The 17,860-nt window shown below is 45.5% G+C and overlaps 1 protein-coding gene across 1 annotated transcript in view; it reads right to left on the reverse strand.

Annotated features, from left to right (window-relative positions):
- The window catches only part of MCF2L2 (MCF.2 cell line derived transforming sequence-like 2), a 410,388-nt gene extending 392,939 nt beyond the window's left edge, over positions 1 to 17,449 (reverse strand). Inside the window, exon 1 of the mRNA XM_030216237.1 lies at positions 17,371 to 17,449. Within this exon, the coding sequence (XP_030072097.1) occupies positions 17,371 to 17,449 (79 nt within the window). The remainder of the gene's footprint in view (positions 1 to 17,370) is intronic.
- Between the last annotated feature and the right edge of the window lie 411 nt (positions 17,450 to 17,860).

Here is a 17,860-nt window from a genome sequence, read left to right on the forward strand (position 1 = left end):
CAATGGACAGAAAGGACAACAATGAAGAATGCTCCCAGGATTCTGGTGATGGTTTAGTATTACAGTGGTGGAAATAAGTATTTGATCCCTTGCTGATTTTGTAAGTTTGCCCACTGACAAAGACATGAGCAGCCCATAATTGAAGGGTAGGTTATTGGTAACAGTGAGAGATAGCACATCACAAATTAAATCCGGAAAATCACATTGTGGAAAGTATATGAATTTATTTGCATTCTGCAGAGGGAAATAAGTATTTAATCCCTCTGGCAAACAAGACCTAATACTTGGTGGCAAAACCCTTGTTGGCAAGCACAGCGGTCAGACGTCTTCTGTAGTTGATGATGAGGTTTGCACACATGTCAGGAGGAATTTTGGTCCTCTTTGCAGATCATCTCTAAATCATTAAGAGTTCTGGGCTGTTGCTTGGCAACTCGCAGCTTCAGCTCCCTCCATAAGTTTTCAATGGGATTAAGGTCTGGTGACTGGCTAGGCCACTCCATGACCCTAATGTGCTTCTTCCTGAGCCACTCCTTTGTTGCCTTGGCTGTATGTTTTGGGTCATTGTCGTGCTGGAAGACCCAGCCACGACCCATTTTTAAGGCCCTGGCGGAGGGAAGGAGGTTGTCACTCAGAATTGTACGGTACATGGCCCCATCCATTCTCCCATTGATGCGGTGAAGTAGTCCTGTGCCCTTAGCAGAGAAACACCCCCAAAACATAACATTTCCACCTCCATGCTTGACAGTGGGGACGGTGTTCTTTGGGTCATAGGCAGCATTTCTCTTCCTCCAAACACGGCGAGTTGAGTTCATGCCAAAGAGCTCAATTTTTGTCTCATCTGACCACAGCACCTTCTCCCAATCACTCTCGGCATCATCCAGGTGTTCACTGGCAAACTTCAGACGGGCCGTCACATGTGCCTTCCGGAGCAGGGGGACCTTGCGGGCACTGCAGGATTGCAATCCGTTGTGTCGTAATGTGTTACCAATGGTTTTCGTGGTGACAGTGGTCCCAGCTGCCTTGAGATCATTGACAAGTTCCCCCCTTGTAGTTGTAGGCTGATTTCTAACCTTCCTCATGATCAAGGATACCCCACGAGGTGAGATTTTGCGTGGAGCCCCAGATCTTTGTCGATTGACAGTCATTTTGTACTTCTTCCATTTTCTTACTATGGCACCAACAGTTGTCTCCTTCTCGCCCAGCGTCTTACTGATGGTTTTGTAGCCCATTCCAGCCTTGTGCAGGTGTATGATCTTGTCCCTGACATCCTTAGACAGCTCCTTGCTCTTGGCCATTTTGTAGAGGTTAGAGTCTGACTGATTCACTGAGTCTGTGGACAGGTGTCTTTCATACAGGTAACGAGTTGATTTGGAGCATCTACCTGGTCTGTAGGGGCCAGATCTCCTACTGGTTGGTGGGGGATCAAATACTTATTTCCCTCTGCAGAATGCAAATAAATTCATATACTTTCCACAATGTGATTTTCCGGATTTAATTTGTGATGTGCTATCTCTCACTGTTACCAATAACCTACCCTTCAATTATGGGCTGCTCATGTCTTTGTCAGTGGGCAAACTTACAAAATCAGCAAGGGATCAAATACTTATTTCCACCACTGTATCTCTGATGACATTACATTTTTAACCTGCTGAATTTAAGTTTTCCTCTTTTCCCCCGCAGGATTATACTGTTTTTCTCCCTCATTCATTCATTCATTCTCTCTCTCTCTTTCACACAGCTGTGGCCGGTTGTGAGGTGTTGTGCGTTGAGCTGGATTGGGGGGTTTGGTGTGGTTTTAATATGCGAGCTGCTGGACAAACTCCGGGATTACGGGCTATAGGCTTAGTGTGAGCGGCGCCCGGGAGAAGCATGCGGCCGGAGGACGTATGAGGCGGCTTCACGGGGCCCGAGGACTCGCGCTTCCCGTGGAGTTCCAGAGGAATAATTGCCGTGTGGTGCGCTCTCTGCTTTTCTCTGGTGACGGCCTGGAATGACTATGTCATAACAAAACTCTGTAAGCCACATTGAGCCTGCAAAATAGGTGGGGAAATGTGGGATACAAATGCAATAAATAAATAAATAAACAAACACACACACACACACACACACATATACACATTCTCCATCTTGGTTTCTCTCCTTCCCCCCCCCCCCCCCCCCTTTATTCTTTTTCTCTTTCCTTCTCTCTTTCACACTCCGCTTCTCTCTCCTTTTGTCTCACGCTCAATCTCTCGCCCCTTTCTTCCCTTCCCCACTTTCGTTTTTCCTCTTTCTCTTCCCCCACCTCCTCTCCTCTTCTCCGTTCACCCTCCAGCTAGTAACCATGGCAACGTTTCTCATACCTAGAGGAAGGGAGCTTGACTCCAATCGATACACAAACATGTAAAATCTGATAGGAAAGCCAAATGGCTCAGAAGCCACACACAGTCAATTTAATTAGAAAATGAATTCGCTGTTGTGACATTCTTATGCATTGCTAAATATGTCAAAGAGGATAGTTCTTTTATGAGAACCGCAAGAATCATGCTTTGTTTTTCAGCATAAGTAACATAAGGGTAAGACGCCTTAGGACAGTCACGGCGTAAGGGGCCTTATGACCTGGTGTACAAAGCCTCAAAGGTGTAATGATTTGCTCTGGGGGTCTTTTACTTAGCTCAAGTTATCTGCAGCAGGGCCCATAGGAATAAAATAGGTCCTGCTGCAGATAACTCGAAGGTAAGCGTTAGTAAAAGACCCCCTCTGTTATTCTTTTAATTATAAGCGAGGAGCAGCCACGGAAAGTGGAGGAACCTTCAATTCCTACGTCAAAGTTTAAGTGCAAACAAAAAAAAGAGTAGGATGATCTGGCCCTTTCAATCAACCAGGGAGACGTATAACACTACAAAGTCTTTATTAAAAGACATCAAGTGGCTCGATACAGCAGCCGTGTTTCGACGCCTACGCGCCTGCTTCAGGAGCCTAAAAAAGACATAGAAAAAGAAACATATACAAAACATAAAAACACTAAGTCATAAACACAACCATCTGTTAATAAAAACAGGAACTATATATAAAATTTAAGATTTAAGTGAATTGTTCGTGCATTTAAAAACTTATGACATGTATAAGTTTTAAAAACAATATAACATTAAAAGTTACATATTACATGTAAAAAGGTGTTCAAAATCACATATAAAAATGTGTGTTTATGTACTCTAGATAAACTAACCTTAAGGTGTTCCGAAGGTTTATATAATTCCTGTTTTTATAAACAGATGGTTGTTTATGACTTAGTGTTTTTATGTTTTGTATATGTTTCTTTTTATATGTCTTTTTTAGGCTCCTGAAGCAGGCGCATAGGCGTCGAAACATGGCTGCTGTATCGAGCCACTTGATTTTGTAGTGACTGCTAACTCCAGGCTTCGCTCCTTTTCTCTCATGGCACCTTATGCCTGGAATAGACTTCCTGGACCTATACGTCTAGCTCCATCTCTACCTGTTTTCAAATCTATGCTGAAAACCCACCTTTTCACTACTGCTTTTGGCTCCTAGCCACAATTGCCCTCCCCTTGTCCCTTCCTCCCTTCTCACCCATTACTTCCCTCACCCTTAACTGTCTTGTCTGACTGTATTATTTAGATTGTAAGCTCTTTTGAGCACGGACTGTGTCCTTGTATCAGGTGTTCAGCGCTGCGTGCGTCTGGTAGCGCTATACAAATGCTAATAATAATGGTGTTATACATCTCCCTGGTTGATTGAAAGGGCCAGATCATCCTACTCTTTTTTTTGTTTGCGTTCTTTTAATTATCACACCAAAATACTTAATAAGAACTAAGAAAAATGTTGCAAATCTGCATCACGATGTCGCACTTTCATCACACTTAATTTTCTTCACAGTTTGGATGACTAACGCAATGTCAGAACACGACAGAACACAAAGCAATAGAAATGCTGCGTGAAACGAGTGTTATGAAAAACATGTGAGGGGATTAGGTACCCTAGGCAAACCTTTAAACCTTGCAGTCCTCCTCAGTTTAATTCACTTTCAGGCCATTTGGCTCTCAACAGAGAATTTTGATCATTAAACTCAACGTGGACAACATACCTTTACATATATACACAGTGTCTGGAAAAAACAGGACCTCTTATATAAGTACATAAGTAATGCCACACTGGGAAAAAACCAAAGGTCCATCGAGCCCAGCATCCTACTACTACTACTTAACATTTCTAAAGCGCTACTAGGGTTACGCAGCGCTGTACAATTTAACATAGAAGGACAGTCCCTGCTCAAAGAGCTTACAATCTGTCCACAACAGCGGCCAATCCAGGCCAAGGGCACGACGGCGAGCTTCCCAAACGTACAAACATTCTATACGTGTTATTCCTGGAATTGTGGATTTTTCCCAAGTCCATATAGTAGTGGTTTATGGACTTGTCCTTTAGGAAACCGTCTAACTCTGCCAAGCTAACCGCCTTCACCACGTTCTCCGGCAACAAATTCCAGAGTTTAATTATGCGTTGGGTGAAGAAACGTTTTCTCCGATTTGTTTTAAATTTACTACAATGTAGTTTCATCGAATCAGTTTCAAAATACTTTGCAATTGTTTAAACATGGATTTAGGGGCCCTTTTACTAAGCCACGCTGAAAAAGTGGTCTGTGCCTTTTTGCGCTGAGGCGACTTTTAGCGTGGCTGTAAAATGGCAGCAATTTCATGGCCATTAGCGCGGGAGCCCTTCCTGTGCTAACCTGCAGCATGTGACAATTTGCTGATTAGCAAAGGCACACCTACTGTCTGCCCCCAAACACGCTCCCGTACTAAAAAAAACTACCGTGTGACACCTGAGCGCGTCCCTCGGTCGTGCCTTTTAGCCTGTGGTAAACACGTTAGTGCTTACCGTCTCTTAGTAAAAGGATCCCTTAATTTGAAAATACATTAATCCAACCTTTATAAGAAAACTCCCTTAGCAAATGCTTTGCGCTGTCCCTATTCTATATAGCACGACTAGAGTTACGCGCGATTCTGCACGTAAATCTATGCGTATTTTATAACTACTTGTTTTAACAAGCTGTTAAGCGTTGTTAACAGCTCTTAAGAAGCAATAATGATGAGCACTAATAATTGGCAAAAATGAGAATTTATGCGCATACATTGCTAATCGTATTCTGCACCTAAATTCTAATGCGCACAGGCAAAATGGAGCATGTTTAGGGGCATGGAAATGGGTGTTTTGTCGGTGTTTCAAATCTACGTGCGTTATAAAATATGGGCCAGTGTGCGTAAATCTACATGCAGGGATTTACACCGGCTTTTCATTGGCATAAATGGACGCGCATGGATCCAGTCGCGTGTTTTGGACATGCGCAGAATTATTTTTCAGCGCACCTACAAAAAATTCCTTTTTAAGTTTTTTGCCAAAAATGGACATGCGGCAAAATGAAAATTGCCACGTGCCCATTTTGAGTCTGAGACCTTACCGCCAGCCATTGACCTAGCGGTAAAGTCTCACGCAGTAACTAGGAGATAATGACCTATGCACGTCAAATGCCACTCGGCGAGCATCCCATACGCACGTCCAAAAAGAAAAATTATTTTTTGGACGTGCGTATCGAACATGCGCCAAAAATGAAATTACCACAAGAGCCATGCGGTAGCCAGGCACTAACTGCATTTTAGCACGTGTTGGGCGCACGTAGGTGCTTATGCAGCTTAGTAAAAGGGCCCTTCAAAACGCTAGCGCACCTTTGTAAAAGGGGCCCTTAATGAGCTGTTAATCAATTGATGTTAATTGGCAGTAATTAAGACATGTGCAGATCTGCCTATGTGTTAGTCTATAACACTGGGAGCCTACATTGTCTCATGTGGATGTGGCTATGGGAGGGGGCATTGGCAATGCTGAGTTCAGGAATCCAAGCTAAATGTTATTCTATAAAGGTTGCATTTGCGGCCGAAGTGCGCCTGCTGAATTAAGTGCTGCTCATTCAGAACAGGAGGGACTCATGTAGAGATGTCTTTGGCTGGTGGGGCTTGGCATCAGCCAGGGGAGGGAGAAACGGTAGGGGAAGAGAATGCAGGGCCCCCTCAGTCCACCTTTGGGAAACCCCAAAAATGGTCTTCTGGCTATACCCCTGCAAAAGACTGATATGAAACAGTGAGCATGCCGGGAGGTCCATAAGCACTGGGACCTGGATATTGTTGTTTCAATAAAGTCTTACTTGCCACAGTGTGGATTCTTCTGAATTATCACCATGAAATGTCAAACTACATTATATTGCAAAAAGACAGGCAGGCTAGTACAGGAAATGTATTCTGCTCTGAAGAAAACAAAACCAAGGGTAAGAATAAGACGCCATTTCAAGGGACCTATGTTTTGACAGTAATGTGGAGTATGGAGTTTCACAACTAGAAGACTGTATGTTGATTTTATATTAAACTCATTGATAGATGTGTTTCCCTGATGCAGGAGTTACTGACAAAACATGAGCCACCATGGACAGTGTCTCAGATGCTAGACAGTCACTCGGACATCTTTCTCCAACTGTGGTGGGTCCATTGGTCTCCTCCATCATCAGGACGAAGAAAGGGCCATTTCTAGCCTTCAACTTCTTTGGGAAGTGGCTTCGTTTTATGCTTTAGACTCCCCCCCCCCCCCCCCCCCCAGAATAAGAGGGACATTTTAATAATGCTAAAACTATTTTTTCACTTTTATGCCATAAAAAAATTTTTTTGTTTGGTGGGGGGGGGGGGGGGATCTATGACAAACTAGGAGCATATCAATGAAGTTGTACCTTAGATTTCTGAGAATCCTGTTTATTTCTTGAGTTTTTTTGACTATATTGTCTGTGGCTGTGGTATGGAACGGGTAGACGTGTATCACTTGTTTACTCTTTCAATAAATACTGGGACTAAGGGGTACCCAATGAGGCTACTAGGCAGTAAATTTAAAACAAACTGGAGAAAATATCTATTTACTTCATTTGTAATTAAACTCTGGAATTCATTGTCAGAGAATGCGGTAAAAGCATTTAGCTTAGCAAGGTTTAAAAAAAAGGTTTGCATACTTTCCTAAAAGAAAGTCCATAAACCATTATTAAGATGGACTTCGGAAAATCCACTGCTTATTTCTAGGATAAGCAGCATAAAATCTGTTTTACTGTTTTGAGATCTGATTGGCCATTGTTGGAAACAGGATACTGGGCTTGATGGACCTTCGTCTATCCCAGTATGGCAACACTTATGAACTTGGGATTCTGAATGGAATCTTGCTACTCTTTGGGGTTCTACATGGAATGTTGCTACACTTTGAAATTCTGCATGGAATCTTGTTATTCTTTAGGATTCCAGAATCTTGCTATTCTTTGGGGTTCTACACGGAATGTTGCTACTATTTGGGTTTCTGCCAGGTACTTGTGACCTGGATTGGCCACTGTTGGAAACAGGATGCTGGGCTTGATGGACCTTCGTCTGTCCCAGTATGGCAAGGCATATTTTCAAAGTTGTTAAATCACAAGAGGATTGTGAGAAATTGCAAGAAGGCCTTCTGAGGCTGGGAGATGACATGTAATGTGAACAAATGCAAAGTGATGAATGTAGGAAAGAGGAACCCAAACTATAGCTACATGATGCAAGGTTTCATACTAGGAGTCACCGCCCAGAAAAAGGATCCCGGTGTCATTGTGGATGACACATTGAAACACTCTGCTCAGTGTGCAGTAGCGGCTAAGAAGGCAAACAGAATATTAGGAATTGCTAGAAAAAGAATGAAGAAGAAAACAGAGAATATTATAATGCCTTTGTATCGCTCCATGGAGCGACCGCACCTCAAACACTGTGTGCAATTCTGGCCACCATATCTCAAAAAAGATATAGCGGTCCTTTTACTAAGGTGCGCTAACGGACTTAGCACAAGCTAAATGATAAGAAGCTCATTATATTCTTATGGGTGTTTTATTATTTAGTGGTCGCTGAACGTTAGTGTGCACTAACCCCTAAATTCTATACATGGAGGCTTAAGTTGTGCGTACTAATTTGACCAGATGGCCAAATTGCGTGAAACTTAATTGATTAACAAGCCAATCAGCGCTGATAACGATGTTAACAAGCAATTAGCAGCACTAATTGACTTTAATTAGAATTACCTGCACAATTTTCAAGGTGTATTCTAAAATGCGGTGTGAGTAAATTCCAATGCGTACAGTCAAAAAGGGAGCCTGGCCATGGACGTGGAATGGATGGGTTGTGGGCATTTCAAAAACTATGCGAAGGTAGTTAGACCTGTTTTTAGGTGGCCTAAATGGATGCAGGGCTGCCGAGAGACTGAGCCGGGCCCCCCCCACCCGCCGGCACCGTCCTCCCGAGGCCGCCGGCGCTGTAGTCCCCAGTCTCCTCCTGCCCGCCCACAGCCCCATATGGGACACAAGAAGGGAAGGCCCGAAGGGAGGCGATCTGCCAGCGCTGCGCTTTCACGTGGAAGTGAGGCGTTGCTGATTTAAATGCAGGATGCAATGTGGCGGATGGAGGGGGGCTGTCGACTGAGCCGAGGGCGGGCAGGTGAGACCGGGGACTGCGGCACCGGGCCCCCCTGGGAGGCCCTGAATGGGTCCACCTAAATTTTAGGCGCAAGAACGGCGCATGAGCATATTCTATAAACTATCCATAACTTTAGGCATAGTTTATAGAATCATGCTAACCTCGTGGTTTTACAGCACTGATTTTCAAGGCGTCATATATAGAAAGTCCCCCTCAATCCTTTAGTGCACCTTAGTAAAACCATCCCACAGTGAAATTAGAAAAGATACAGAGAAAGGTGACCAAAATGATAAAGGGGATGGAACAACTCTCCTATGAGGAAAGGCTAAAGAGATTAGGGCTTTTCAGCTTGGAGAAGAGACAGCTGAGGGGAGAGATGATAGAGGTCTCCCTGTCTCCTCAGCTCGAAACCTTGGGGTCATCTTTGACTCTTCTCTCTCCTTCTCTGCTCATATCCAGCAGATCGCCAAGACCTGTCGTTTCTTTCTTTACAACATCCGTAAACTCCACCCCTTTCTTTCCGAGCATCCACACCCTTGTCACCTCTCGTTTAGACTACTGCAATCTGCTCTTTGCTGGCCTCCCACTTAGTCATCTCTCCCCTCTCCAGTCGGTTCAAAACTCTGCTGCCCGTCTCATCTTCCGCCAGGGTCGCTTTACTCATACTACCCCTCTCCTCAATACCCTTCACTGGCTCCCTATCCGTTTTCGCATCCTGTTCAAACTTCTTCTACTAACCTATAAATGTATTCACTCTGCTGCTCCCCAGTATCTCTCCACACTCGTCCTTCCCTACACCCCTTCCCGTGCACTCCGCTCCATGGATAAATCCTTCTTATCTGTTCCCTTCTCCACTACTGCCAACTCCAGACTTCACACCTTCTGTCTCGCTGCACCCTACGCCTGGAATAAACTTCCTGAGCCCCTACGTCTTGCCCCATCCTTGGCCACCTTTAAATCTAGACTGAAAGCCCAACTCTTTAACATTGCTTTTGACTCGTAACCACTTGTAACCACTTGCCTCCACCTACCCTCCTCTCTTCCTTCCCGTTCACATTAATTGATTTGATTTGCTTACTTTATTTTACTTTATTTTTTTGTCTATTAGATTGTAAGCTCTTTGAGCAGGGACTGTCTTTCTTCTATGTTTGTGCAGCGTTGCGTACGCCTTGTAGCGCTATAGAAATGCTAAATAGTAGTAGTAGTAGTAGACTCGTAACCACTTGTAACCACTCGCCTCCACCTACCCTCCTCTCCTCCTTCCCGTTCACATTAATTGATTTGATTTGCTTACTTTATTTATTTTTTGTCTATTAGATTGTAAGCTCTTTGAGCAGGGACTGTCTTTCTTCTATGTTTGTGCAGCGTTGCGTACGCCTTGTAGCGCTATAGAAATGCTAAATAGTAGTAGTAGTAGGTCTATAAAATGATGAGTGGAGTGGATTGGGTTGATGTGAATCACTTGTTTACTATTTCATAAAGTACAAAGACTAGGCTGCATGCAGTGTGAAGTTACTAAGTAGTACATTTAAAGCAAATCAGAGAAAATATTTCTTCAGTCAATGTGTAATTAAGCTCTGAAATTCATTGCTAAAGAATGTGGTGAAAGCCATTACAGTAGCAAGCTTTAAAAAAAGGTTGGACAAGTTCCTGAAAGAGAAGTCCATAAGCAGCTATTAGGGGAAAATCCACTGCTTATTCCTGGGATAAGCAGCATAAAATCTGTTTTACTCTTTTGTGACCTGGCAGGGCCGGTCCTCGGGTTTCTGGCACCCTCCTGCAGCCTATTAGCCGGTGCCCCTACCCATCCAGGGGCAGGATCACTATGGCTCCGCCCCTACAGTAGTCACACCCCTTTTACTAGCCATGACATCATTGAAAATATTACACCTGCCTTCCCTTCCCTCCCCTCCATCTATGTCCAACAATTCTCTCCATGCCCTCCCCTCCATCCACCCATGTCCAGCAGCTCCCCTGCCCTCCATCCATCTATCCATCCATATCCAGCAATTCTCCTCTCCCCGGCTGCCCCCCTCCATCCATCCATCCATATTCAGCAATTCTCCTCTTTCTCCCCTGCCCTCCCCTCCATGTCCAGCAATTTCTCCTCTCTCCCTGGGCCCTGCCCTCCCATCCATGTCCATCCTTGTCCATCGATGCTCCTCTCTCCCCTTCCCTCCTCCATCCATCCATATCCAGCAATTCTCCTCCCTCCCCTCCCCTCCATGTCCAGCAATTTCTCCTGTCTCCCTGGGCCCTGCCCTCCCATCCATGTCCATCGATGAATGCTCCTCTCTCCCCTGCCCTCCCGCTCCCATGTCCACCTGCTCGCCCTCTTCTCTGGTTTAAATCTTGTGTTTAAATTCACCTCCGACGTCGCAGCAGCTGCGCAGCGTCAGTGAAAGCGCTGCTGCCAGCATCTCTCAGCCTTCCCTTTTCTTTGCTCGTTCGTTCCCTCAGTGTCCCGCTTTCTTCTGACTTCATTTCCTTGCGAGGGCGGGACACTGAGAAGGGAACGAACGAGCGAAGGGAAAGCTAGAGACGTCAGGCAGCAGCGCTTTCACTGATGCTGCGCAGCTGCTGTGACGTCGGAGGTAAATTTAAATATAAGATTTAAATGCCCTAGGGTACTGGAGCAGGAAACCGAAGGCAGGGCTGCTGTCGGGGTCCGGGAGCTGAGGTAAGCGGCGAGGGTCAACATGGCGCGGCGGCGCCCTCCAGAGGTCGGCGCCCTCCTGCCATGCCTACCTCGCTTACTGGGTTGGACCGGCCCTGTGACCTGGATTGGCCGCTGTTGGAAAATCTGTCCCAGTACAGCAATGGTTCAGCAATACTTGAACTATCAGAGTTTTGATGTGTCGTTACCCTTCTGTCATTGCATTGATTCCAAGTTTTCACATACGAACGCAAGATATGTGACTGTCTCTGGGAAAAGGTGACTAACGTAGTAAATTCAAAGTGTTGAGAATGGCCAATTTTTCATGCAAAGTGTTTGAACTTGTGTAACTTTATAAAAATGTTTGTTTGTTTGTTTTTCTTCATATAAAAGGATGGGGTTTGGACTGTTGTATCACACATTGTTTGCTCTAACGGAATTCATTAAAACCTCATTTTTTGGTTTCTGGTAACTTTATCACCTTTTCCCAGAGATGGTCACATATTCCAGAGAGGGTCAGAGCAAAGGACCATAAAACCAGCATTCCGATCTCCCAAAAGAGGCCAGTATAAGTCAAAAGCAGGTCCACTCCTTTCTGTTCAGACCCAGAGACGAGCAACGGCTTTCCACGTCTACACTGCTAACAAGGGTTTATGGATGGCCCTCCACAAACTTGTCCAAATCTTTTTTAAACCCACCTATGCTAATTGCCTTCTCTACATTCTTCTCATAACAAATTCCACAGCTTAACTGTGCATCGAAGGGTCCTTTTACTAAGCTGCAGTAAAACATGGCCAGTGGTCTGGGAGTGTGTTTTTGACGTGCAGTGGGCCATTTTTTACCGCGGGGGAACGCAGCTATTTACTGCCTGAACCCTCACCTAGGGCTTACACGCTACTTGTGTAATAATCATGCAGCATGTGCCAAAGTGGCTGCACTGACGATTACCACTGGGGAACCCCCCCCCCCCCTCCGTGGTAGAAAACAGAAAAATATTTGGAACCATGGGAAACTGCATGTGCCAACTATGAAATTCCGCAGGACTCCGTTGCTACCCCATGATAGTGTCGATATGGCGTGCAATACCCGCGGGGTAGCCCTTCCGCTGCTTAGTGAAAGGACCCCTGAATGAAAACATATTTTCTTCTCACACATTTTAAAAGTGCTACCCATTAAATTCCCTATTTACCCATTTCAACGCGTGATTTTGTGAAAGGTGATTCTATAAACTGGTACCTGGACTTCCATACCACTTATATGCATAAGAGCTATGGTGCGTAACTTCAAGGGGGTGTAGACATGGATGGAGCATGGGCAGGTCATGTGGGCAGGTCATGGCATGGCACCAATTTACACAGGTAACTTATAGAATACTTATAGAAGTCCCAGGTTACATGATCGACCTAATCAATCTCCCAATCAGAAATAGTATCAGTTCATCACGGTCTTACCTGAATCTAGTAATAAACTACCCAAATTGCAAAGGACTAAAATACAAGACAACCCATGCGTCCAACTTCTCTTACATAGGCACGCGCCTGTGGAACGCATTGCCACAAGTGGTGAAAACAACTTACGATCACCTAAAATTTAGAAAATTATTAAAGACTCACCTGTTCGGAAAGGCATATCCGAATGACCCAACTTAAGTGACTCAACCCTGCAACACTTCACTATCAAAGATCGTATTGGACACTGACAAACTCTTTTACCTCAATCTAACTTGATTGAATCTTATCTTCCCTATCCAAATACAACATTTTGTACCAATCCCGTACTGGAATTGGCGAATGCCTTCACGGTATTATGTAAGCCACATTGAGCCTGCAAATAAGTGGGAAAATGTGGGATACAAATGTAACAAATAAATAAATAAAAAGTTATGCCCATCACATGGTACACTTAGGCATACTTACTTGGCTTAGTGTGAGTGGTCAAGCCTAAATAGCAGTGCACCAAAGAGGATTTGCACACCCAGAAGCCATTACAGAATTGATACATAAGTAATGCCACACTGGGAAAAGACCAAGGGTCCATCGAGCCCAGCATCCTGTCCACGACAGCGGTCAATCCAGGCCAAGGGCACCTGGCAAGCTTCCCAAACGTACAAACATTCTATACATGTTATTCCCGGAATTGTGGATTTTTCCCAAGTCCATTTAGTAGTGGTTTATGGACTTATCGTTTAGGAAACCGTCTAACCCCTTTTTAAACTCTGCTAAGCTAACCGCCTTCACCACGTTCTCCGGCAACGAATTCCAGAATTTAATTATGCGTTGGGTGAAGATGCTTTTAGCACATGCCATTCTGAAGCCTTATTCAAGGCACCGAGGGGGCCTTTTACAAAGCCACACAAGTGTTGCGTTTACCACCAGCTGATATTTACTGCGAGTTCAAAATGCTAGTGTGGCTTTGTAAAAAAAAAACAATTACCCCCATAGACTTCTGGCATAGTTCCTCTTAGCTACCTCTTCTCCAAGCAGAAAAATGCCCTGAAACACTTCCTTTAGAAACAGCACTTTTAACAGATCTGAGCTGACTCAGCAAATGTGATGATTCACATGAATGACTGTGCAATACTACATCAACAATGAACTAGAGCATGCAGTCTTCTTATTATCCAATTATAAGAGTTTTACCCCCAAACACAATGCTTGCACATTTAGAAAATGAGCAAAAATATTTTTGCAATCTTTTTTATTTATTTATTTCAGTACTATCACCAGAAGAAAAATCTAGTGTCCACAGCACAGACCATCAAGCCACGGCCACTCTCAAGGCAGCGCTGTAGACAGGGACACTCATTTGCACCAGGAAGTTCCAGTCAGCTCCATCGGGCAAGCTTGTATTACAAGTCTCCTGAGTCGAGTACGGCAGTGTTTTCCATGCTAGAAGGCAGACGGATCATATAGGGAAATCCAGTAAGGAAAATCCCCGAATTGGATCACACAAGATCAGAGTTCTAATCACCATCATCTCCAGGGGCATAGCTACCATTGAGCAATAAAACCCAGGGCTGCCCGCTGGTAGGGGCTTCCTACTGTTATAATAAGACCAAGTCACCCCTCTTCGCACTCAGTCAAGGACCTACCCCTGCCCCCCATTCCAGGAGGGAGACTTTTTGGCCAGTCCCGGTTTTAAACTTACATCCCAAAGTAGTGTAGGATTTGTAGTCCATAATTCTATCCATTGAAATCAGTGCTGGAGGCCCCATAATGCACCAGGATGAGGTTGGCAGAAATTCAGGACCGGCCAAAAAGTCTGCCTCCTGGAATGGGTAACTTGGCAGCTCTGCTACGGTCTGGCATCTCTCCCTCCCTTCCCCTCTGCCCATGATCTGGCATCTTTCTTTCTCTTAACCCCACTCTTGCCATCTACATTCAAACTTATTTTTACCGCTAGAGGTCATTGGCAGTGGCCACAATTCACTCATGCTGCTTGCAGCCAGCCCTGGAGCTTTCCTTCTGATACATCCTGCCCCCCTCTGATGCAACTTCCTGTTTCCACAACAAAAGGAAGGATCTGAGCCTGGGTGCAGGCAGCATGTGTTAATAATTGCCACTAATGATGATCTCTAGTGGTAAAGATGAGTTTGAAGGTAGACAGAGGGAGGGGGTTGAGAAAAAGAGAGAGATGCCAGATCATAGGTGGGGGGAGGGACATGGAAGGAGGGATGTCAAACCCGGGCCATAGGTTAAGAAGAGAGAGATGCTGGACAATGGAAGGGAGGGAGTGAAGAGAGAGGGAGAGATGCTGGACTATGGGGGGGAGGCAGGAGGGAGAACCATAGGATGTGTGAGAGGAGAGAAGGGGGATGCTGGACCACTGTCAGGGGAGAGGAAGAGATGCTGAACCATGGAGGGTATAGGAGAAAACAGAAGGGGAATATCCTGGATCACTGGGGGAGAGAGAAGAGGGAGAGATGATGCACTGTAAGAGGGAGGGAAGAGTTGCGTTATTGTCTGTACCAGGGATCTCCAAACTATTGCCCTAAAGATGATGCTAGAGTTTGTGACTGACACAGGTGCTAGGTAGGAGAAAGGGGCTGGGGTTGGCAGAAGGCAGCTAATGTTAGCAGATGGTGGGTTCCAAGTTTATTTAAGTTTTACTACCCCACCCTATGGAAACTTTCAGAGCAGCTTACAATCTAAACAATAGAGAGAAAGTGAGATAGGAAAAATGGGGGGGTGATATTGGCAGATGAAAGGGGGTGGCAGAAGGGAGATGATGTTGGTAGATGGTGGTGGTGGCCGCAGAAGAGGGCTTTAGGTATGTTGGAGGATGGTGAGGTGGTAGAATGGGGCTCATACTAGAGCCAGGGAAAAGGAGCTAGGATTGGGAGAAGGGGGCTTGCAGCTAACATAGGGGCTGGGGAATGGGCAAAGGGCAGATGATGAGGGATGGAGAACAGTTCTAATTCTGGGCCTGGGAGAAGGAGGTTGAGAGCAAGGGGCTACAGGGAGGCAGGTGAGAGAAGGGAGGTGGAGCTTGCAGATGTGCTTGATGCTGGAGCTGAAAGGAGAAGGCTGGGGGGCTGGTGCAGAGACTGGGGATGGGCAATGGGAGAACCAGCGGATAAGAAGGGGCTCAGAGTACAGGTAGGGAAGGAGAAAAGACAAAGCGGAGTGGATCAGAGGGAAGGGGCCAGAATGGAAGGAAGGAGTAAGGGAAGGGATGAAAATGGATGAGGGGTTAAGATGGGAAATGTGTGAAAGGAGGAGACAAGAAGGGAGGGAGCAGGTGAGAAAGAGGCAGGGGCTGAAAAAGGGTTGAGAGGAACTGTGAAGGGGTGAAAAGGGGGAATGAGGAAACTGGGTAGCAGGTAAGAGAAAGAAGAAATGGGTGGTGGACAATGAAGATAATGAGGTCTAGGGAGAGGTTAGAGTGGAAGATGGAAAGCTCTTAAGTAAGTGGGATGTAAAAAAGAGAAAGATGACTGGGGAATAAGAGATGGGGAGAATGAGGGGTAAAATCTAGCTGTTGAGTGAAGATGCATAGAAGAGAGAAATAGAGAAAAACAATGCCAGAGACAGATATAGGGAGGAAAGGAAAACAAGAGAAGAAAGAAGAACTAGAAACAACCCTAGAAAAGAACAGATGAAGATGATACACTGGGACCAAGTAGAGTAATAAATTAAAATGTCCAGACAACGAAAGTAACCATGTTTTCACTTAAGTAACTGGAAATCTGCAACCTCCATGACTTATTTTACACGGAGTGGAAGAAAATAGTTTCTGTTTCTCCAGTACTTCTTGGGGGGGGGGGGGGGGGTCTATTTTGTAGCTGCTTATTTTGTATTTGAGGTTCTGGGGTTTGGTTGCTGGAGCACTGAAGCCCACCCCATCCCCATCTTGCTACTTTGGGAGAAAAGGTGTTATAGGCCCCCCCCCCCTTTAATTCCCTCCCCCCCCCCATTCAATTCTAGCTACGTCACAACCATGCAGCTTCCTAGCTGAGCAGGGCAGCACTTTCCATGCTGGGAGCTGATACCTGCCTCCAGGGGCCTGGGATGGTGCCCGTCGTCACTGGGTGCAGAGAAATCCTGGAGCTGGAGCACACAGGATCGGAGGGAAAGCAATTAAGAGTGCCGGTGGGCAGGACAAAAGCAAAAAAAAAACAACAAAAAAAGCTCTCTCCATCCTGCAAGCGATGTCCTAGCTCGACTCCAACAAGGATTGCACTCTTTAAGAGATGGTCGTTTGCAGATGCTAAGGAAAAGGCATGTTCGTAACCAGCACCTGTGAACCTGAATGCTACGGCTCACAGCAATCAAATGAACCCCAGAAACCGAGAAAATGATGGCCGATCATGCCTGGGGGAAAATGCAATGTACAGAACCAGAGATGATGAACTTATAAATTCAGAAAATACAGGTGCAGGATCCCCCATGGAAAAGCCAAGGCAGAAATAATACAGACTTCAAAACCCTTATTAAAATGTATGTTTCCGCCGATTCTTATTATAATTGCACTAGGTTTGCAATGCTTCATAGGCAAAACTTGACATTTTTTAAGGGTAATTTACAAATCACGACCCTGCTTTGAAAGCTCCTTCCGCTATAAAATCGACAGGTCAGCTACTTCCCCCCCCCCCCCCCCGCCCCCAGTTCCAGTACAAAGATTGGGGGGGGGGGCAGAGTCAGCAGGTGTTTCGTGCCAGTCTGAAAACGAAAAAAAAAAATCCACGAAACAGGAATTTCTTACCGACATGGGTGATTACTGAAGCCAGCCGCTGGTTGAGCTCCTGATGTGACATTTCCTCCTCCTTTAACCAAAACAGCATCTCCCAGGAACAAAAAAACAAAGAAAAGAATGATAGGCAAATGGAATGGAAAGAAGCAATTAATCCCGGAGAACCACCGAGCCGGTGCCACTCCCTCCCGAGCAGCGGATTGTACGGGCAGCTCCTTTCTTTCCCCACCGTCCGGACTGCGAGCCCAGCAGCACTTTCCCTGCTAGGAGCTGATACCTGCCTCCAGGGTACTCGGGGTGGTGCTCAGCACGGATACAGGGAAATCCTGGCGCTGGAGTGCACGGGAGCGGAGATCAGAGGGGAAGCCGCGAGAGAGCCGGTGGGCAGGACAAAAAGCTCTCTCCATCCTATGATCTGGCTGCTGCAAAGCAATGTCACAGCTCCACTCTACCAAGGATGACATGCTCCTTGCAGTCTGTTTTTGCTTATTGGTCCTGGGAG

The sequence above is a fragment of the Microcaecilia unicolor genome, chromosome 10 (genome assembly GCF_901765095.1).
Source record: "Microcaecilia unicolor chromosome 10, aMicUni1.1, whole genome shotgun sequence".
Classification (NCBI taxonomy): Eukaryota; Metazoa; Chordata; class Amphibia; order Gymnophiona; family Siphonopidae; genus Microcaecilia; species Microcaecilia unicolor.